General features: G+C 36.1%; 1 protein-coding gene across 1 annotated transcript; it reads right to left on the bottom strand.

Annotated features, from left to right (window-relative positions):
• Positions 1-4,587: 4,587 nt before the first annotated feature.
• LOC149848274 (farnesylcysteine lyase-like) lies at positions 4,588-9,289 on the bottom strand. Its single transcript, XM_090010935.1, has 5 exons — positions 8,740-9,289; positions 8,391-8,558; positions 5,832-6,191; positions 5,180-5,355; positions 4,588-5,090 (listed from the first exon to the last, which is right to left on the bottom strand). Exons 1-5 carry the CDS (start codon positions 9,271-9,273, stop codon positions 4,826-4,828), a joined length of 1,503 nt encoding a protein of 500 aa, XP_089867061.1. The 5' UTR covers positions 9,274-9,289; the 3' UTR covers positions 4,588-4,825.
• Positions 9,290-23,372: the final 14,083 nt, after the last annotated feature.

The following is a 23,372-nucleotide window of genomic DNA, read 5'->3' as shown; positions in this document are numbered from 1 at the left end:
TGTCTGTGGTCCTTGATAAGTTTTTTGTTTTGTATTCGGGTTTTTCTATTTTTGTGTAGATGGTGTTTTCATGTTTTGTTGTTGTGTTTGTGCTTGTGGGACTCAACGCTTTTTGTTGAGTTTCACTTTTAAGTAATGTTGATCGTTTTTCGTCTCTCTCTCTCTCTCTCTCTCTCTCTCTCTCTCTATATATATATATATATATATATATATATATATATATATATATATATACAAACTCCTTGTTGATCTTAAGGGAATACTTATTTTTATCCACAAGTTGAGCTATTGATGACTGGTGTTTACACCTTAATCTTATTCTATATAATTCTTGCCCGTCATCGTTGCCATAATCAATCATCATGATTATCATCAGCCCCACGCCTTATCCCATCTACATGGCTTTAACAAGTCATGTTTCTCCATTTATCTGTCATATACCCGGGTTTGCTCCCCTTTAAATATGGTTGTAAACCACTGGGAGCTTGTTTTTAAAACGCAATGTAGTAGTCAAGCAATCATTATTTCAGTCTCTCCCATCTTCTTGTCTTCTCATATTATCAAACATCTACTTGAGAAAGTTATATGGCTTTAATTTTAGGTGCCGACCTAACTAATCAAATAATATGTACTGGAAAAGTCCTTTTTTTCTTTTTTAAGTCATCTTTTTTAACTGGGGTTGAATCTGAAAGGCAAGACATTGTGACATACTTTCTTTTACTTTCTGCTACGGCCTTGATTTGAGGGTGTCTTGGGGTCCCTATACAAGGAAATGGGTTTCCACCTTATCCCAACTGATGTTTTGGCTACTTAATATAGAATGATATTTATATTAGTTAAGATTATATTTAGTTTTGATTTGCTGAAATTAGTGATAGATCCAAAGGCCTAACTAATCATGGAGGATAGGAGTTGAATTCACAAAAATAGGTCTTCTTCATATGAATAACTTCATGCTCATTTTCAATGGAATAAGATGAACATAAATTAAGGTTTTATTTATTATGTTTCACATGACAAGCTTCAAATACTTGAGTGAAGTGAAATTTTTTATTGAATTTCCTGCTCAAAATAATGCAATTATAAATAGCAAGCTAAGATGTCCATGTCAAAATTGTTGCAGTGGTTTATATCAAATAGTGAGAGTTGCTGTGGAACACATGATATGTGATGGATTCCTCTGAAGCTGCACCTTACCATGAAGAATTTGTCTTGTGGGCTTCAAATAATGATGTTCAAATATCTGAAGATGATGTGGATGATACACATGAAATGTTAAAAGATGCATTTGGGTGCAGCATGTTATGAAGCAGGTGAGCCTATGGAGACAGAATTTAGAAGCTGAAACAACTATAGTTATAGGAAATGTACATTAATTTTTATTTAAAAAATTAAAGACCTTTATCGGTAGACAGCCAGTGGTAGAAAAACCTAATCCACTGCAAATGAATTGTACATAACCGGAGAGCAAAATCTGCCAGTATAAAATCTTTAAAACTAGCAGAAATGAATCTCACCAATAAAAGTATATATCATTAGTACTGTATACCGGCGACCATAGCAGCAGATAAATGTACCAGTATAGACTTTTATTGGCGGTACTTGCCCACCATTATCATTTTCATTTCTTGTAGTGAGATGAAAAATAGTAATCATAATCAGAAAGGTTAAAACTGAGTGTGATATGAAATTTCATAGACCATACCTCGGTCCATATACCACTCAGATCCTATGGATTGGACCGGAATAGCAAATTGGAACCATGTTACCATGCCCAAATGAAGTCTTATTGGATCCAGTTGGAGTCCAAATCTAGTTATTCCCGGACCTTTGACTGGCTTAGTGGAAAGGGCTTATGCACTACACAGATTTAACAGAATAGATTTGGATTAGTTGGATATCTCTAAGGAAAACCCAATTTTGTCAGAACAGGTTTCTGAACAGAATCATTTTTTAAAATGATTTAGAGAATGGGTCTGAATTGAATCGAATCATTTTCAATCAGCCTTTTAAAAAAATCTAAGTTTTAAAACAAATTAAGCAAATTATAAAAAGTAAAAAGAACATCTAAAAATAGGAAAATATAGAAAGGTGTAAATGATGCCTTATAGGGTCCAAACAAATTCTAAAATATGCATTTAATACTTAAACAATATAATATCCAACAAATATCATAATTACCACAAACATTAAAATTAAAAAGGAAACCGATTCAAGCATTTTTCAAGAAAATTGGTGAAGATTGATTATGACAACATTGTGTAAACCTGTGATATTGCACACTATTAAGCAAGAGGCTGGCATGTGTGTGTGTGTGTGTGTGTGTGTGTGAGAGAGAGAGAGGGGGGGGGGGGGGGGCGTCAGGCAGTGAGGCGAGGTTGGGGCAGTGACCAATCTCCAATGTTTCAAGTTTTGGGTGGTTGGCAATTTGATGGGGCAAGGATCTCAGTTCCAACAGCCATCTTAAGCACAAACTTGTTAGTTTTTTTTTGAAGGGCAAGCTGGGGTTAGGCAGACCCTTACCAGTTAAACAACTACACCATTGGGTTTTGAACCTGCAACGTCCCAACACATGGTGACGTGCACTAGCTGCTCCTACCAGACAAGCGGAGCCCAAGTTGGTCACAAACTTGTTAGTTGAGTAAGGTTTTGTAGCAACCAACCCAGTTGATTTTTTATTTTATTTACCCTGAGAAACACATTGTTGACCATTGATTCTGAAGTCCTTGACAAGCCTGCTTACATTTCATGATCACATGATCCAAAATTCATTTCTTACTAAAAAACCATGATAGATCACATTTCTAGGGATTAATTTAAAAAAGAATAAAAGAAAATTTAAATTAATTTCATCCTTCATTCGTAGCAAATGCTTACCCCTTTCTATAAATAAGGAGAATGACATAGTAAAGAGATGCTCGATGAATTCTTGTCTGCTTTGACCACAAGAAAAAATAGTCAAACACAATTGTTGGATTTTTTTTTATATTTACATGGAGAAACCGCCCCCAAGAATTGTTGGATTTAGAAAGGGTAAAAATGATCGTAAAATTTTTTGTAGCCAGCCTGGTAAAACGTAAATAATAAGCTACGTGAACCAAGCCAACCGATGGATTAAATTAACCAACCAACTGGAGCAGAGTTGAGGCTAAGCCTCAAAACAAATCATTCAGCTGACCATTTGCTTAATGAAAACATTGGCTGAAATGCTTTGTTTAAAAAATAGAGCACAGGATGATCAGTCGTCTCATAAGAAAAGGATAAAAATGTCATTCTACACCCCGAACATGCATTTGAAATGCATTAGGATCATAGTCACAAATATCACCGATTTTTTGAAAATCTAGCGATATTATCAGGTTTTTATTCACAAGACGAGATTATATATATAATATCTCGAGATTTTTAAAATATTGTGATATTATCGTGTATATATCGTGAATAAAACAGAAAATCATCCAATAAAATTTTGAATGAGAGGAAGAATCATACCTTGGTCTATTTTGAAATCTTTTTATTCAAGAAGAGAGGGCTATGTGGCAATCTATTTTCTCTTTTCCAAGAAAAGGGAAGCTGTTACTTTCAAAGCTCGTAATGGAAAAAAATAGAGTGACAATCCTAGGGCATGACTCATTTGTCATTGCCAATACAAAGGGATAAAAAGATGGGTTCTTTAATAAATAGACTTGAGAGGAGCCATATAACCTCATCCTGTTCGATATAGGATTATTCTTTTGTAGTTTTGAAACCCATTCTCATTCTATTTGATAAACCCAATTCATTATCTTTATTTTATTCATGTTTTATTCATTAAACTTATTAATTACTTATCAAACTTCTTTTCAATTTAAACTTAAATACATAATATTTTTTAATCTTTTTAATGTACCAAGATTTTTTCCGAAAAAAAACAAGTTTTTTCAAATTCTCCCGAGATTTTCTCCTTCTGAGAAATTCCCAAGAACGAGACTTGTGACTATTATTAGAATCAATTAAGGGGTTGAATGCAATACTCAAAAGTTGAGGCTTTTCTTAAATAACAAATGAGTGAGGCAGTTTTTTTTAATTACTCTATTAAATTTTGACGGTAGATCAGGTGCAATCACATTGCACACTTTAGCATGCCGCTGGCACCTGATCTGCCCTCCATCTCTGGGGTGCAGCAGCACTCTCAAAGTGTGCAATGTGATTGCACCTGATCTATCATCGTATCTTTTCCACGCACCAACCTCCATCACCATCATTGCCATCACTATCATTAAGTGGAAAATTTGGCCATTTAGATATTATCGACACGTATTCACAACTCACATCAATTAAAAAACAAAATAAAAATTAAGACACATGAGAATTCTAACGACGATAATCTAAAATATTGTATGCGTTATGTTTTACAAAACTTTTATATTGACCTTGATATTAATATCCCAATATTATACTGTGCGTGAGTTATCATGATTCAAAGACATTGTGACCAACTCAAAGCTTACCACCACAACTCCATGAAATAACAAATAATAAAATTATGCAGAAAAAAAAACTTTTTTTTTCATAACCAAGCTGAGGTTGGCAGACCCCTACCAGTTCTACAACACCAACTCAAAGCTTACCACCGCAATTCCATGAAATAACAAATAATACAATTATGCAGAAAAACAAACAAACTTGTTTTTTCATAGCCAAGCTGGGGTTGGCAGACCCCTACCAGTTATACAACAATATATACCCGCGGCCATCAAAGTCGTGACGCCCCAGCACTTGGTGACATTCACAGGGATAAAAAAAAACAATCTTTAAGACACCTGTTAAATTCAACTTGATCTTCTCACAGATAAATATGCAGATCATGGTACCCACCACCAGGTTTGCTCAAATTTGGAGTTTGATGTGGAGAGCTAGAAATCCTCGACAAGATAAGGCGTGCAACATTTTCGGCCGCAACCGCACCAGTCTCCATTGAACTTGCTGCATTTTCAAATGCGTTGATGTAGTACAAATGTGATTGATCCAACATGATCGGTGCAAAGACTTCTGGGGCAACATAATGTGGATAAGCTGGCCAGTTTATCCTTATTGTGTCATTCCTAACACTGCAAGAAAGAATTAGATAAGCAATCAATTTACTAGGCTCCAGTGGAAGAAATTGCACAAAGTTACCCCAAAACGGAACGCAGAGTACCTGAAAAACTTGTCTAGTAACTCATCTGCCAGTGGCGTGCGCGAAAATATCTTATACGCTTTATCTTTGCTGCTGTATCTCTTAAGAACAGATATACTTGAGAAAGGCAAACCATTGATTTCAAGGGTGCCCACAAGATCAGGAATGTCTGATGCTGAAGTCAAGCCAAAATATTCCTTGACAATTCCACCAAAACATGTCAGCAATGTCTCTACAATAATCAAGTAAACCATTTCATATTTGGACATTGACATAGATGGCACTAATTTTTGGCATAATACCAGTTACTGGCTACAACTAGAAAACATGACAAACATGGATAATTTACTTTTTCTTGACAGACAGTTTTGCTCTTTTGTTTGGTAGAAATCATGGCGTCTGAATGTTTCAAGAGACAACTTACATGGGGCTTGATTTTTTTTCAGGCGATAACTTATACAAGTGGTTTGACTTTGACCAAGGCGCCTCAATTTTTGAGTTGACAAAAGGGCAAAACCATCAAGAAAAAAAATCAATTAATCAGATTTGTTATATTTTCTAATTCGCAGTCAATTTTGGTATTGTGCCCAAAAGCTAGTGCCATCCATGACTTAATTAGTTTCATCTTAAATCTCCACACAATAGCAAAAGCATGAAATGCATGAGAACTTACTGGATTCAAAAGGCCCCTGACAAATGTAGTGTAAGTATGCTGCAGGGTTCTTTTTGGAATTGTAACGGATGGAGAAAAACTTATATGAAGCTCATCTAGTGGAGTAGCAATTACAGCGACTTCACAATGGTATGAATTTCCTTTGGAGGAGTTCAATTCATAATAGTCACCATGGTTAGATAGTGATGCTATCTCTTCATGCAGATGCAACGAAGCATTTGTGCGGCTGATCAAACCGGCAGCCATCTGCCAATTCCCACCCACAACAGACCACAATCCACCACCAGAACCTGCTAATGAAACTGCCCCAGCAAGCCCACTCATGCTTACATCTTGGCCATAGTTTATTCTTGTAATGACCTGAAGGAGCCACAGTGTTAGCAAAGCAAGGGCCTTTTAACAAAAATAAAAGCAGTCAATCCATTATCTAAACAACTGCTCTACCAACTGCCACACTAGCAGCAGCAATTTTTGATAACCGGTAACACCACAGCTTCCTTGCCTCTTCCTGGATACTAGTTCTGCAGAAGAGCATGCTGCAAAGATGTCCTCTGTCCCTTCCAAACTAAGTTCCCTTATCACAGATTGCAAAAGACACGAAACAGTATTATTCGTTGGCAACCTGAAGAGGTTGCCAAATTTTTTCTTTTTATTGAAAATTTTTCTTTGAGTTTGGTGGGAAAAAGGAGGGAAAGAAAGGCAGTTTTGGTTATAGTATTTCTAAGGTTTTGGATAACATCAACTAGTCAAGATACCCATCATTTACCAAGATAACATTGAGATAGTGGAATCTGTTGCACTCTAAATCAAAAAGCGTCGACTGTGTCGTGTATAAAAGTTAGAGCCTAGCAGTTCCTTCGCTTTCTCTTTGTTTCCCGTAAATTTTTTCATCTGGATTTCTTTTTGGAAATGCAGATGACATGACAGATTGATCCATCACTGCATGAGTCACTTGAATCAAGCTTTAATGCGCTTCTGACCTTCACCAATGGTGGGCTTGGACTCCATTTGGTCAGCCAAGACCATCAGTGTTGAGTTTACTCTTGCACCATAAAAGACGAAACACAGGTAATATAATGGCACTTATCAGAATCGATGTTTCTCCACTCAAAGGGGCAGTTCCATTAGATAGAGGAAGAACCACACTGTTATATGATTCATATAGCTGAGTTGCATGCTAAGATGGACATCTAGATAGGGATGGCAGTGGACCCGGGGAAAACAGGCTCTGTCCTGCCTCGCCTTGTTTGAATGGGGGATGGAGGATGGAGACGGGGATGGTGGTTAAAATTAAAACCCCTCCAGGGATGGAGACAAGGATGGACTTACGCTTTTCCCTGCCCCACCCCTATCCTCGATCCCCGCCTTGCCCCGCCCCGTCCCCTATCCTTCTTTAGAGATGGCAGTGGACCGAAGGGAAACGGGGCCCCGCCCCGCCCCGTTTGGACCGGGGATGGAGGACATGAAATGGAGGTTAAAATCAAAACCCGTGCAGGGATGGAGGACATGAAATGGAGGTTAAAATCAAAACCCGTGCAGGGATGGAGGCGGGGATTTTGAGACAGGACGGGGGTGGAGACCTTGTCCCCCTCCAATCCACTGCCATCCTTAGGGTATGTTTGATCACTTGTCCAGGGTTGGACGAAATGAACAAAAAGAACGGAATTGGTTCTGTTCTTTTTGTTCTAAGTCCAAGAAATGCCCTTTGTTTGATGGGGGAAGGAATAAAGAAGAAGAAACCCTAATCAATGGAAAACAAGACTTAATCTAGAAGAAGAAACCCTAATCAATAAAATCAAACAAAAACCTAGTCTATGAAAATCAAACAAAAACCCTAATCTAAGAAAACCCTCACATATGAAAACCTAAAAATGCCCTAAAAAGAAATTTGATTCAAATAGAAATAAAAGAAGAAGCAAAAAGAAAGGAGAAAAAGAAAGAAGAAGAAGAAAGAAGAAAAGAGGAAGAAAGAAAAGGAGAAACCTCCCTCGCGGCCTCATCCCCGGCGGCGGCGTCGCCGGCCTCGCATTGCCTCACCGGCGACCTCATTCCCAGCGTCGGTGACCCCTGACTGCCAAGGAGAGAGAGAGAGAGAGAGAGAGAGTCGGGGGACCCTTACCCTCGATTTTTTATTTCTTTTAAATGTGTTTCCCGCATCCTACTCTTTTTGTAACAGGGAGAGGGTGTGTTAAAAGAGAACAAGTTTTTAAGGATGCGAGCATCCACCGCTGGATAAAATCACCATCCCCTCGTCCATTTTCGAGCGGGTACAGTGATTCAAACATACCCTTACATTACATCTAGAACAACAAACAAAAATGAAATGATTATATAAATGAACTATGATGATGATCCCGTAAGGGATCAAAATCGATGAACGGCATCAGTGGTGGTTTAGGTATGCTCTAGGTGAACCTGAAACACTGCCTATGCTGTAAATGTATGAAAATGAAACTAGAGGGGTAACTGCCAACAACTATTCCAACAAAAATTAGACAGTAGCAGAAGCACCTATCAAAAAACAAAGAAACAAAATCGCAATGAGGCTCGACAATTCACCGTGACAAGCTCAGATATCAGTAGAGGAGACAAGCCAGAGTCGGCCAATTCTTCCCTCAGTGTCCGCTGTGTGAGCGAATACAACCCCGTCCACTTCAACATCTCCTCAACCGAGCTGAAAACCGGCCGATCTTCTTCATAATACCTCAAGAATTTCTCCAACATAGTCTGCCAAAATAACAAATCCCAGGGGGAAAATAAAAAAAAAAAGTAGAGCAAAGCCCAAAAAATTAAACGACTAAAACCAAGAAACTACCGAAATGGAAAATGCAAAAATCCAAACGATTAGCAAAACAAAAATCAAAAGTTCAGAAACCCAGAAACACTAACCCTAAATTCGATTGAATACCTGAACGAACCTCTGCATTCGGATCAATGAGAAGCCATACCGACGAAACAACGAAATCATATTCAGAAACCGAACGATGCGCTTGGAGATAAAGGAATTCCCCTGCGGAAGCGTCTCGAAGACGAATCTCTCGCCGTTCCAAATTCCAAACCACCCATCGTCTTCGTCGCCATCGTCTTCTCTGCCGAAGGTGGTGCTGAGATTGAGCAAGGAGGTGAAGTTGAGGGCGTGGAAGTTCTTGGAGTGGAGGATAGTGGCCCCCGCCTCGAAGGTGTCTCCGCTGAGGCGGACGGTGGCCATCCGGCCGCCGACGGCGCCGCGCCTCTCGAATATGCGGAGCTCGATGGGAGGCGAGTCGGGGGAGGATTCATGGGCGTATTTGTGGAGGAAGTGGGCGGCCGACGAGCCGGATATGCCGCTACCTATTATGCAGATACGATGGGGGTGAGGAAGAGGAGAAGAATAAGAAGAAGAGGGAGAGGGGAGAAGGAGGAGCAGAGTGGTGAAGAGCAGAGGAGTCGTCCATGGCGCCATGAGAGAGAGAGAGAGAGAGAGAGGCAGGTGTTATTTATGTGGTGGACAGGAACCCGCTCTTGGTCCGAGTGCTACAGTTTTTAAATCGGTCCACTCATTCCCCTACCGGGCTTGGTTCGGGTCGAGCTCGGGCTGAATTTTGTAGTCCAAGCCTGAATCAAGTCGGACCGGGCCCATGTGCAAAATGCACAAGGCCCGACGGCCCCAGCCGTTAACAAGATCGTGGCCTAAAAAACCCAGCACGACCCAAATCCGAATATAATCGGGCTCGGGCCTGAATATGCCGGGTGTCAACTCCTAATTTGATTGATGCAAGTTGTTTTGATCAAATGGAACTCCACAAATGTGATATAGAGTGAATATCAAAATTTAAATCACTGTTGTGTCCAGGATTTTTTGGCATTTAAAAACTCATTTGTTTTTATAAAAATAAATAAATACTCAAGGGTGGGGCCACACCTTGACCCGAAAAAGCCTCTTTATGGGGTATTGGGTTAGGGTGCGCAGTGCCCACCCTGCAGAAGCTCGGATCAAGGTGGACACCAACTGAGCCCTACCCACTAGGGGTCACAAAGTACCTCCCTCTCCCCAACTTTTCTCTCTCTATATATATCTCTATATGTGTCCTACTCGTAGACTCTGCTCGATCTCGACCGAGTTTTAACACCCACAATAAGATCAAATTCTAGCATTATCTACGAGTCTGACCCCTCACGGTTTCTCTCAAACCAGGTGTGATGTGTTGGTTCATATAGGGATCTTTCGATAAAAATTGGGTTAGGGTTCTCTTCTTTGTTCCAACTTTCAACTGATTTAGGGTTCTCTTATTTGTAGTTGGTGTTAGAGAATTTGGGGTTTTTTCATATTTGTTTTGTTTCAGATTGTTTCTGGCTAGATTTTGGTGGGTGTATCATAAAAACGAGGAGAGATGCGATCCCTTTTCTTCTGGGGTTTTGAGTATCTTCTTTTTTTAATGGATTTGATGTTTTGAGTATCATTATCACAAGTTTGTGTTGCAAAAGTAAGTTGTGCTTGGTGGAATCATAAAATTGTGTTTGGTACTCCAGTTTCTTTAACTTTTGAAATCTTGGTTTGTTAGCTCATTAATTTAAAACTTAGTTGGTGTTTGACGTTTTTTTTTTAATTAACATTTAGGTATTTCAGTGTTTTTTCTTTTCAATCAACATTAAACTTGATTTCACATGCTTGATTTTAGTAATGAACTTATAATTTTAAGGGTTTTGTTTTTTTAATTATTATATATATGAATAATGTTTGTTAGGATTTATGATTTAGATTTTTTATTTAGTTTTTTTAATACAATGAATATTTAATTAAATTTTAGGTTTTATGTTTTTTCAATTAGCATTTAGGTTTTGATTTTGGTTTTTAAATAAGATAAATATTTAATTAAGTATTTTTATATTTTTATTTTTAATCAACATTAAACATGATTCCACATACTTGATTTTAGTTTGAAACTTAGAATTTGAGGGATTTGTTTTTTTAATTAGCATATATATGAATGAATGATGTTCTTTAGAATATAAGATATAGGTTATTTATTTATTTTTTAAATAACATAAATATTTAATTAGGTTTTAGTATTTTTTGTGCCTTTTTCCAATTAGCATGTAGGCATAAGAAATAAGGTTTTGATTTGATATTTTTCAAAATGACGTGAATGTTGGATTATGCTTTATAATAGTTATTTGATTGTTTTTGGAAAACATGTTGTTAATATGGTTTACTACTAATTATTTTTCCTTTTCTTTGTACATTTGTGCCCACCCTAGTTCAGATTCCTGACTCCTCATTCGATCAAAACAACTTTGGTCTTAAGATTTAAGAGGGGTACGAAGATAGGGATGATGAGTCGAACCCAAGTCTACAACTTTTCTGTAGCATGGGGTCTCTGTAGTAACGTTATGGCTACTATCATCTGCATTTTCAACAGTATATGCGTGCATACACCAAGCTATGGAAAAACAGGGACAAAGGAAATCAATCTAGGTTTATTCAACACCTCAGAGACTTGCACCTTGTAAAACCTTGTGAGTTTGGAATTTAGAGTCTTAATCGACAACCGCGACAGCGACAGTAAGTGCGGCAGTCCGAGCCAACGCGGCTAGGTCTCTGATCTTGTGGGCAGTTTTTCCGCGTAAATATAACAAAAAAAAAGTCTTTAATTTAGAAAGGCTTAATCAACTTTTTTGTAGACTGACCGATGTGGGTGTTGATGGATCAACATTAAACATGAGACATGAAAGAGAGTCATATATGTGTGAGCATGTCATGCAATCATATTTAATACTATGTATGTGTGAGAGAGAGATACTAAAAGTCATTATGCTATTTATATTTTAGTTTTGGAAATGGTTCTCACACTCATTTAATTTGTGGTTTCCTATAATAATAAAAAGCCATGCAATATTAATTATCCCTTGATTATAACCTTTTGATCTGTTATGATCCAATGGATGTGATTAAGGAGTAGGTGCTCAGGGAGCACCTTATCATTACTAATTAAATAATATCACGGTTGTCATAATTATTTACTAACTACTAATGGTTACTTGGTGAAATTTTCATGTGTTAGGCTGCTTTAATTAACGATCTCTATAGTTTGCAATAATAAGAATGAGAAGTGTGTCACGTAGGGATGCACACGAGCAAGGCTTGCTGCTCACCCAATATATACATATACAGGCTCGACTCAAGCTTGTCCCGAAACTAAACTGAGTCGAGCCTTAATCGGGCCAAGCCTGAGCCTATCCTGGGTCAGTGTTTCACTTTGTTGCTGCACAACAGACCGAGCAGGCACGAGCTCGGTCCGAGCTCAGCAGAGAGAGAGTCTTCCCCTCTCAGCTCTCTCCCCCTCAATTGGGAAGAACAAGAGAGAGAGAGAGAGTCTTCCCCTCTCTAAGCTCTCTCCCTTCAATTGGGAAGAATGAAAGAGAGAGAGAGAGAGAGAGAGAGGCTTCATGTCTTCTTCTTCATGTCTCCTCTGTTACAGGTGATAAGGCATCAGCCAGACAGGGCACTTCGGCAGAGAGGGTGAGGGGCGTTGGCCCGACAAGGCACACCAGCTTGGTGGGTGATGGGCATCTGTCGGACATGGCACACCGGTGAGGGGAAAAGGCCGACGGAGAGGGGCATCGATGTCGGTGTGCCATGTTCTACCATTCATGCTAGATCATATAGCCAACGAGACAAGCCATGAGCAGCTCGTTTAGCTTAAATGAGTATCATAAATATTAGACTTTAGTGAATGGTAGTTTGGCCCCATTTCTCATTTTGCTCCATAGTTTGGAAGTTTTTTATGATATATCTGAATCATTAGATGTGTTTAACATGCTAGATTTAGTGAAAATCGACTCTTGTATCATGTTTTTTTTTGAAGATTTTGGATAATTGGAAAAACCTGTCACTAAATATTTTTAAGGGGCCATGAGCATCCTATCATCATCATTATTATTATTATTATTTGATAAGCAAGTTGGGGTTAAGTGGACCCCTACCAGAACAATATACATCCCATGTGTCAGAGGATTCGATCCTAGGCCTTCAGCTTGACACAAGACCCCACTTACCATGGGATACCACCTCATTGGTGTCATTATTATTATTTAATAATATTATCCGAAGGTGCTACTTGAACGTTAGAACTTTAAAATTCAGAAGCATTTAGTTTAGCATGAATCCTTTTGACTTTTTGTTTTTAATCAGTATATATCTATGGGGGGTTTCCCAACAACTCTAGTGTGCACGTCATTCAACATTTGACTTTGCATATGTTGCTAAGAAAGTAAACATGAGAACTTAAGGGGCTTTTTGTTTCATAGTTTTCAAAGAAAATTGTTGAATTGTCATCACTTTTCTTTCTTTTCTCACCATGGGTGAAACAAGTATTCAAGCATTATAGTGAGAAAGTGATATCTTGGTAAAATTGAGCTTTAGTTTTAGTCGCCACCTTTCTCTTTTCATTGTGTATATTTCTTTAAAATTGAACTGTCAAGAGCATTTAGAAATTCATGTTCTTTCCCACGAAAGACTCTTCCTTTTATGAAAATGAAATAAATAGGCTGCAAAGAGGTGTTTATTTCACCCCATTTTCATGAAAAGGGCTTGAGAAAGCGATTCTAAAAGCTTGTCGAACATGAGATTTTAGGCTGATTCGAAATCACGGCAATCCCGTGAGATTTCAAATCTGAAGGGTTGCCCTGGGATTTGATATCCTTTTGCGAGTTGAGGCACCCGAACGTACTCTACAAGGAATAAGTGTGTAAATACCCCAAATTTTTCACCTTCACTTACAAACCCTTTCATCTTGCCACTGGGACCCTCTCTCTAAATCCTTCAAGAAACTAGTTGGTCAACATATGAGTCAGGGTTATTCAGAGCCCGAATTTTGCCCAAAATTCAAATATTTCAAAATTCAATCTCCATTTTGACTCAATTTCAAATATCAACTCTCATCTTTAGATGGAAATTTTCAATACCTTGTCTCTGCTAGGGGTCCGAGACTTCAAATCCCTCATCCAGGGTTTGTCTTTTGCATCTCATTTCATATCATTTCGCATCATCTCATGTCATTTCATGACATTGCATATCATTTTCGAGATTCAGCACTCTGGTTTTTAAAAATCTTTCAATCCAGATTCGATTTTAAAACCATTCTTTTGAAATTAATTTCAAAAACCTGGGTTTTAGATCGACATTTGCCATTTTTCAACCCCCAAGATCTTATATTCTTTTATTTCAAAATATTTTCTTTATAAAGTGACCTGGATTTGTTTTAAACTCAATTTTTAAATGATCTTAATTCTCAGATAAGACCCATCTAGGTGGTGTCGCTTGTGAATCCCTTCTTTCATCCAAATTTCTCAAATTTTAGAGTTTTAGTTGATTTAGGACTTTGTCTTTTCATCTTTTTGAACCTCTTCAAAATTTTATTTTGATTTTAAACTGAAAGAAGCCTTAACCCTTGTCCATTTCCTTTATTTTGGTCAAAATTCTAGAGTTTTAGTTGGACTAGGACTCTATTTTAAAGTTTCAATCAGATCAGTACTTTACCTTTCACTTCTATTTTTATATCTTTTTTAGAAAAGCTTTCAAAATCTTACATTTTAGCCAAAATTTTAGAGTTTCAGTTGAACTAGGACTCTGTCCCAGAGTTTTAGTCGGATTAGGACTCTATCCCGATTTTATCCTTTATTCTTGTTTTTCACTCATTTTCAAAAACCTTCTCATCTGAATTTCAAAAAAACAAAAATCTTAGGGTTTCAGTCAAACTAGGACTCTATCACAGAGTTTCAATCGGACTAGGACTCTGTCTTCCATCTCTATTTTTACTTGTTTTTAATAAAATCTCTCAAAATCTTTCATTTTGGTCAAAATTCTAGAGTTTCAGTCGAATCATGATTCTACCTTTCATCATTATCTTCACTTGTTTTCAAGAAAATCTTTTAAAAAAAGTCAAAATTTTAGAGTTTTAGTCTGATAAGGACTCTGTCTCAGAGTTTCAGTTGGATTAGGACTTTAACCCTGACTTCATTTTTTGAGAAAATCTTACAAAAACTTCTTTATTTATCTTTCAAACAATCAAATTTCAATTTTCAGGACTTTATTGTAGAGTTTTAAAATTTTAAGACTCTGCTTCAGAGTTTCAGTTGGTCCAGAACTCTGCTCTGATTTGCTCTTTTTACTTTTATTTTACTTATTTTTTAAAACTGATTCAATTCCAAGAGTTTCAAAATTCTGAGACTCTATTCTAGAGTCTCAGTTGATTAGGACTTTAACCCTGACTTCGTCTTTTCGTTCATTTTTACTAATCTCTGAAAAAGATCTTTTAAAATCTCTTTATTTGTCTTTTAAAAGCCAAAATTTAAGAGTTTTGAAATTTTAGGACTCTAGCCAGGAGTTATGGTTGGTTCAGGACTCTACTTTTTGCAAATCTATTCTTTGTCTTTATTTTTATTTGTGTTAAGAACCCTTTTTGAAACCCCTTTTTAATCTTTATTTTAACTTTTTCAAAATCCTGATGTGGGGCCCACACAGTTTGCATCACATCTGAAGGAGTTCCGATCCTGTCAGAACTCTGATTAATTCAAAACTTTTAATTTCAAAATCATTTTTATTCCATCACCTTTTAAAAATCTTCCTCTTTTTATCCTTCGTTTTTTGAGTTTTAAACATCGCTTTCTGAAAACACAAGTGAGGCCCACAGTAGATGGTGCCACATTTGAAAGAGGTTAGTTCAAGTTTGGTTAGTGTCCTAATCGAATTAGAATTTCAAAAAAACCAAAATTGATTTTAAAGCATAACCTTTATTTTACTTTTAAAACCTTGAAATTAGAGCTTTTAAAATCAAATGTGGGCCCAGAGCAGGTGGCGCCATATTTGGATTTGTTTTAATTTAATTAGGTTAGTTAGTTAGCCTTTTAGTTAGGTTAGGAGTCCACCAAAAACCTCCCCTCTAATTAATTCAATTAAGAAAGTTTCAAACCAACTAAGACTCTCCTTAATTAATGTTTTGAAAACCTATTTAAAGGGGCTCTAAGGGGGTCGACCCATGCTCTCTCTCTCATTGTTTTCTTGCTCACTCTCTCTCCTCCAGAAACCCTTCCTTCCACCATTGTTGCAGCAGCCCCAAGGTAAGTTTTTTTTTCATGTCTTTATTAATTTTATTACTTGTTTTTTTAATACTTTAGCCATGCCCTCTATGCATGATCTTTATCATTTTTTTCATTCAAATAACCGTGTAAATGATTCAAAAAAGTGATCTACAGATCACCCATGATCATCTACACATTTTTGATCCATTGGAATTGTTGGTATAGTGTTCATTATGCTAAACGCCCGAAAAAGATCAATATTCGACCGTTTGATGTTCGAATTCCTCTTTTAGAGGCTAAATCAAATCTCAATCATGTTTTTCCTGATTTTTTTATTAATATTTTATCATGCTTATATTCGTTTTACTCATTCAAGCATCAAATCCAAATTCGTTATGTTATTCATAGCTTTTTCTTAATTATTTTTCATGCTTAGATTAGGGTTATTCATGCATTATCTATAATCTGTTAATCTCGATTCCGGGCAAGCAGAAACGACATTATTTCATATTTGTTTTTTTGTCAAAAAAATATGAATTTTTTAGGATAGATCCATACATGTATCAATGACCTCCTATGAAAAATTTGGAGTATTTCGGATTCTATAATTTTGCTAAAAAAATCAAAAACCGAAACTTAGTTTCTGTACCGTGAAAATATTGTACAGAAATATATACGACTTATCAGAACAATATCTCCCTCATCGGAGATCAGATTGACAATTTGTAAAAATTAGTAGATTTTTTTATGATGTCTAGTATATTCTGTGAAATTTTCAGATTTTTTTTGATGGATTTCTATTTTTACTCTGTTAGAAACCATAATCTTTTTTACAGAGCCTATTATGCCTTGTTTAAACCCTAGATCCACTTGTGCAGATCTTATCTCCCTAACCGGAGATTCGATTGATGATCTGTAAAAAGGAGCATCTTCATCTATGTATTTAATGTCATTTGCAAAAAAAATATATAAATTTTTAACACTATTTGCTATATTTCTCTGCACACAAAACTGGATCTACTTATTTTAACTCGTTATGTGTTTGCCGGAATCAAACGTATATTGCCGAAACGATATCTTCCTAACCAGAGATGATTTTTCCAATTTGTAAAAAAAAAAATTGTTTATCTATCTAGTTTCATCATATGAAATTTCACTATTTTTCATTATAGTTTGATACCCGATTCGGGTCTGACACTGTGACACATACATGCCTACATGCAAAATTGCATATTTTTATATTTTTATTTAATTTTTATATTAAAATAATGCCAAAAAAATCTATTTTTTTATTCTACTTTAATTTTAAGCTTATTAAAAGTGTCCATGTTGATTTTTGTAAATTTTAGAATTTATTTGATATATTATTCGATTAAATTATAAAAATAGGATGCCCGAGGTGTGCTGATTCCACTGAAGCACGGGCAAAATTTGATATTTTTATGATATTCCTATTTTTTATAAAATATTTTATATTTTTAGGGTTTAATCATGTTCATAATCATGCTAGGGTGATCCACACCTGATTTGGTGTTGATTTAAATCTGTTTGATTCCTAAATTAAAAGTTTTACAAAAATATTTTTTCTGAAAACCCTCATTTCAAGGCCATAGTATTGTTTTTAAGGGTATTTTGGTCATTTTTCTCAAAAGTCTGAATTTCAAAGTTATTTATTTTTATTATTTATTCAATTTTGCATCATATTTTATTATGTTTATCTCAGGAAAATATGGAAAAAGGCTTATATCTGGATAAATCTCTCAATTTTAGATATTGTTGGAAAATCCAAAAAAGTCAACGTATTTTCACTAACAAGTTTGCTAGTTTTGCAGGGATATTCAAGTCTGTATTTTTTTATTTCAATTTATTATTTATGTAAATTATAAAAACATTGAAATAAGAATTTAATTTTCTACTTAGAATAGGGTTGCATTGCATATAGTGTATTTTTCAATAATATTAATGTGTGATGAATGATGATTCATGCATATTCAAATCCACCATGGTCTACACGAATGACATGTGCATTAACTTCTAAGGAGTTGATAAACTCGGTGGGTTTCGTATATGTGGTCATAGTAAGAATACGAACAAAACCTAGATTTTTCATCTTTTTCTAAGCCACAAATGACCTACACTCTTAGGCATTTTCAGAAATCATAGTATACTTTCCAAACTTTTCTAAAGTATTTACCCCTTTTAGAATCAAATGAGATATATTCAATATGTGTTCGTGGCCATAGTCAAGGATATATAAAGAATTTATTTCATCTAAATTCTATAAGGCACACAAATTTCTTTTTCAAAGATTTTTCTCAAATTCTTCAGAAAATATTTTGCAAATTGCATTCATCCATTCATCTAGCTTAGACTGCATCATAGAAGGATTTTCATAGGGCCATGCGCCCATGCCTTCTGATATATTTTCCAATTTCATCTCAGAAATTGATTTTTTCAAAACATCAAAATTTCTCACAAATCGATTTTTCTTTCTTCAGAAATGTTTTCCAAATGCCATTCACGATTTTCAAGGTGTCTTTTTTCCAAGTATTTTTCAACATTTGAAGAATACATTATGTTTTTAATCTGCATTTTTCATAATTTTATAGCACGTGCATGATTCTTTGTGTATTTAGGAAATAGAACATCGATTTAAACAAGTTGAGCAAAGCAAAGCACATGGTTGATCCTTGGTTCAATTACCCCTGGTTATGGTACCAGGAACGGTTGAACCTCGTACCGACAGGCGAGTCTCATTCTTCGGAATTATCTTGCATTTTAAAATGGAGGCGACAAAACAAATTTTCATCATTTTCGACAGGTGGCTGCATAAAGAAAAGGGGAATGGGATTCACATGGTGAAGAGGTTGGAGGGTGGTAGGAGTTGTCCCTGCCGGTTGCAAAAATGAATTTAAAACTCAGTTTTGCTCAAGCTAGATTTCCCCAAAACCTAGTTTAGTGGCATTTCAACAACCATTAAATAAGGGGTTTTGAGTGAAATCTGGTTTGAGACCTAAAATCAAGTTTTCACCTAGTTTTAGGTGTCATCCAAAAGTAAGGTTTATTTATTGGGTTTGTTTAAAACTTACTAAAATATCTGAAATACGTGTATTGTTCTTTGTTCCTACGAGGTCACTAATACTAGGAAGTAAAATAAATGATACAACCATCGATTTTTTTTTAACTTTTACTCAGAGAAACCATCCCCAGGTTCATAGACCTAGTCGTGCTTGCTCTACTTGTCGTACTTATGGTCACTGTCCTAGCAACGTAAAACTTACCCCTTGCCCCCAGGAAGTCACCACGCTTTGGCTTGCGCAAGCACTAGTTGAAACTCCACCTCCTTTTTTATTAAAATCACTTATTGATGTTATTCTTAAACAGCCCCAAGATATCGTCATTGGCTTTTGTTGTCATTTGATCACTATGATGGATGGTCATGGTGTCAAATCACAGGCAATTGGCGAGTTGGCATATCAAATGATGTGTTCCCCCAAAATTTGTCACTTTCAAGACGCAAAAAGGTTGTTGGATTAGGTGCAATCACATTGCATATTTTTTATGTGTTGTTGCACTTGAGAACCCTTCATCTTTCCCATACAATTTGTCAATTGTGAGATCCAACAACAAATGGTGGGTGCTCAAGTTTCAAGTTGGCCCTTTTATATACAATAAGCATGGGCTTGTGCTCAAGCTTTGGCTCTTTTATACACTTGGATGAGTTTGAACCAAGCCCAAGCGAAGCTTAGCTTACCCAACTCTGTAGTAGCTAGTGACTCAAGTGAGTCGAGTCGATTTGTTGAATGATGAGCCTTTGCTAGGCTAGGGTAGGCGAGACCCATCTTGGGTCAGCCACCGGAAGTCTGTTGTGGTCCTTTGGAGTTTGTATGGCGCTCATCATTCAGTATTGGGCTTCCTGCTCTCTTGGCCTTTCTTCCCTTGCAACACAATTATAGTGTGTCGATTGCCATTATATTCGGGGGCTCACACATGATATCAAAACACATACAAGTGCAACAACTTTAATTTGACAAAACAAAACATTTTTCTTTCGAAATAAAATCACTTGGATAGCACAAACATATACTATAGAAAATTTTCATCAAATGCACTGGTCATGGACATACCAAACACACAAAAACTTAAATTTTAAGAGCTAATACAGGTTGATAACATAACACACATGCCGCTAATTACAATAGAGGGTCAAGTACCTACCTTGAAACGCAAAATCTGATAGGTATAGAGTCAAAAACACACAAAAATGCTCAAATACGCTTTACGCTCAACCACAACTCTCCAATCGACCTCAAGGTTACAACAACTCATTCTCATCCTTGAGGACACCCCAAAACCAAAAAAATAGAAGAAATAAGAAGAAGATACAAAAAGGAGAAGAAGAAAGAGGGGAAGGGCCAGCCTACCCTGGTTGGTCCTTCCTCTAAGGCTCCACAACAAGGAGTGAGGCTCCATGCATCTGTAAATCGGAAGGAGAGAGAGGCAGCTCCATGACAGGTGAAGGGTTGACACACCGGCAACAAGAAGAAGAGTGTTGCAGATAGAGGTGGCTCACCACCGGCGTCAATAGAGACGAGGGAGAGTGAGAGAGGGCACGGGGAGGAAGAGGAAGAAGAAAGGGAGAAAAAATAAGAGAGTTTTGGCAAAAATCGTGAATGGGGTTTTTAAGAGGGGAACTGAGTACGGGTCCAGGTTTGGATCTAGGATTCAATTGATCCTAACCAAGGAGGGGCATGGAACCCTAGGTGTCCTACTTAATTGGTTAATTAGGTTCAAACCTAGTTGGTCCAACAAAGTTGAAACCAACTCCCAAGGGGTCTTACCACCGAGTTGGGTCCAATTTGCTGTCAGTTTTTTTTTTTATGTTTTTTGTTTGCCTTGCAATACCTAAATAGCAATGACTTGACTTAGCCATATTTTGAAAGGCCTTACTTTTGAGTGCTACCTGACTCTTTTTTTTTATGAAGGGCGAAAAACTATCCTTAGGATCAAAGATCTAGTCACACCGACTAAGTTTATTGTACTTACATTGAGGGTTGTTGTCTTGACGGTGTAAACTCGTAGCACACCTGCACTTAAGAGAGTCATCAAGCTTCGACTGAACAAGGGATTATCCCTTGCCCTCGTTAATGCAAGGGGTTGAGGCTCATGGGAATGAAACTTTGACTACCCGCCTAATAGCCATGGCTCTCTCTATTGCGCCAAACCCCTTGGGGTTGAGTTAGGGGTGGAGCTAGAAATTTAAGTGAGGGTGGGTACAAATGCGTAATGACTCAAGACTCGACTCATCCACTAGTGACTTGTGACTCGGGCGAGTCAACTCGGTGACTCGTCCGACTACATCTAGTCACTTATTAACAAAAAAATGAATTACTGAATAACTAAACTAATGTCTTCAATTATAAATTAGATAACATAGTTCAGGTAAGCAGTTTAAGAACATCCATATAACACATTCTAACTTGGGTCTTGCTTCCAACATTCATAAATTCATTTAAATACATTTTAACATACTAATCAAACATTCAAATATGTAACTTCATAACATATTCATCAATTCATTCAAAATTATAAATTTATTATTTGCTCATAAATTCCTTCAAACATTCAAAATTCAAAAACAAGCATAAATTCTTTCTACTAACATTTAAACACAAACATAAATTCATTCAAACACATTTTAACATGCCCATAAGACATTCAAACATGTAACTTCATAATCTGCCCCTCAATTCATTCAAAAATATAAATTTATTCTATGCTCATAAATTTCTTCAAATATTCAAAGTTCAAACACAACCATATATTCCTTCTAATATTTAAACAAAAATGTAAATTCATCCAAACACATTTTAACCTGCCCATCAAACATTCAAACATGTAATTTCATAACATGTTCATCAATTCATTCAAAATTCAAAATTTATTTTTTGTTCATAAATTCCTTCAAACATTTAAAGTTCAAATACAAACATATATTATTTAAACACATTTATTTATTAAAAAAAAGTACCTCCCGTGAATAATGTAGTGTGATTAAGCTCAAGCTTCGATCTTGAAATGCATTCTACAAGATGCATGACGAAGAAACATAAACATCTTGCAAATAAATAGCAATTTAATTAGTTAATCTTCTAAAAAATCTACAAAGGATATCATAAATATTTTATAAATAATTCAAAAAAGTACAAGCCACTAAAAAAAAAACAAAGCATATTTAGTAAATTTTATGTCTTTCACCAATTTATCTTTATAATAAAGCCAATAAATAAATGCACCAATTGAACAAGCAAAAGATAATAAAATAATAAAAAACCTAAATATACTAACATGTTTTAACAAATATCAAATAATTACTTTAATGAATACCTAAATTAAACATTTATCTTATTTAAAACTAAAACAAAACTATAAATGCTATTCAAAAAAATATAAAAACTGTAAAACCTAATTAAAATATTCATACTATTTAAAAAAAATACTAAATGAAAACCTCAATCATAACAAACATCATTTTAGTTTTCATACATAAACTAATTAAAACAAAAAAATAACAAAAGCAATAATTTTTTTTAACTAAAATCAAGCATGTGGATCATGTATAATATTGATTAAAAAATACAAAAATAATTAATTAATCTATATCCCATTAAAAACTTATATGCTAATTGAGAAAGATAAACAAAAAGAGCCCTAAACCTAAATGTTAATCAAAACCCTAATTCTTACATCATCAATTATATACTTATGTTATTCAAGCATGTATAATCATGTTTAGTGTTAATTAAAAAATACAAAAATACCTAAATTAAATATTTATCTTATTTAAAAATAAAACAAAACTCTAAATGTGATTAAAAAACATTAAAAAAATGGAACCTAATTAAATATTCATGATATTTAAAAAAATGCTAAATAAAAATCTCAATTTTTAGCGAACATCATTTATAGTTTTCATACATAAACTAATTGAAATAAAATCAAGCATGTGGATCATATATAATGTTGATTTAAAATACAACAAGGTGTGATTGATGGTTGCACCTTTGTCATCGTGGGGTCATGCCATCAAGGTGGAGGGGCTACAAAAAAAACTCATAAAGTTAAGAGACAGGTGGAGGCCACCTTGTTGTTGTGGGCCTATGGTTTGTTGGAATGCGAGCAAAGGGCAAAGAGGTCCAAGTGTGGGGTGGCAGGTAGGGGAGAAGCCATAAAAAGGGGGGCCACCACCACAGGTAGTGGTCATGGGGAGGGCAGAGGCCGAGAGCTAATCAAGAGAGAAAGAGAGGTAGAGTGGCTAAGTAGGGGCCCAATTATGGGGTCGTGCCCTCGCGGGCATGTGAAACCGCAGAGAGGGGCGCAAGCCCACAACCCAGGTCATGGGGAGGGTTAAGCCACATAATATATATAGAGAGAGGGGTCTCGATTGCCTAGCAATGGGGTCGCGAGGTAGGCGGATCCTTA

This window comes from Nuphar pumila, chromosome 1 (assembly GCF_984573655.1).
Source record: "Nuphar pumila chromosome 1, dmNupPumi1.hap1.1, whole genome shotgun sequence".
In the NCBI taxonomy this organism is placed as follows: Eukaryota; Viridiplantae; Streptophyta; class Magnoliopsida; order Nymphaeales; family Nymphaeaceae; genus Nuphar; species Nuphar pumila.
This window is presented reverse-complemented; position numbering and strand designations above follow the sequence as displayed.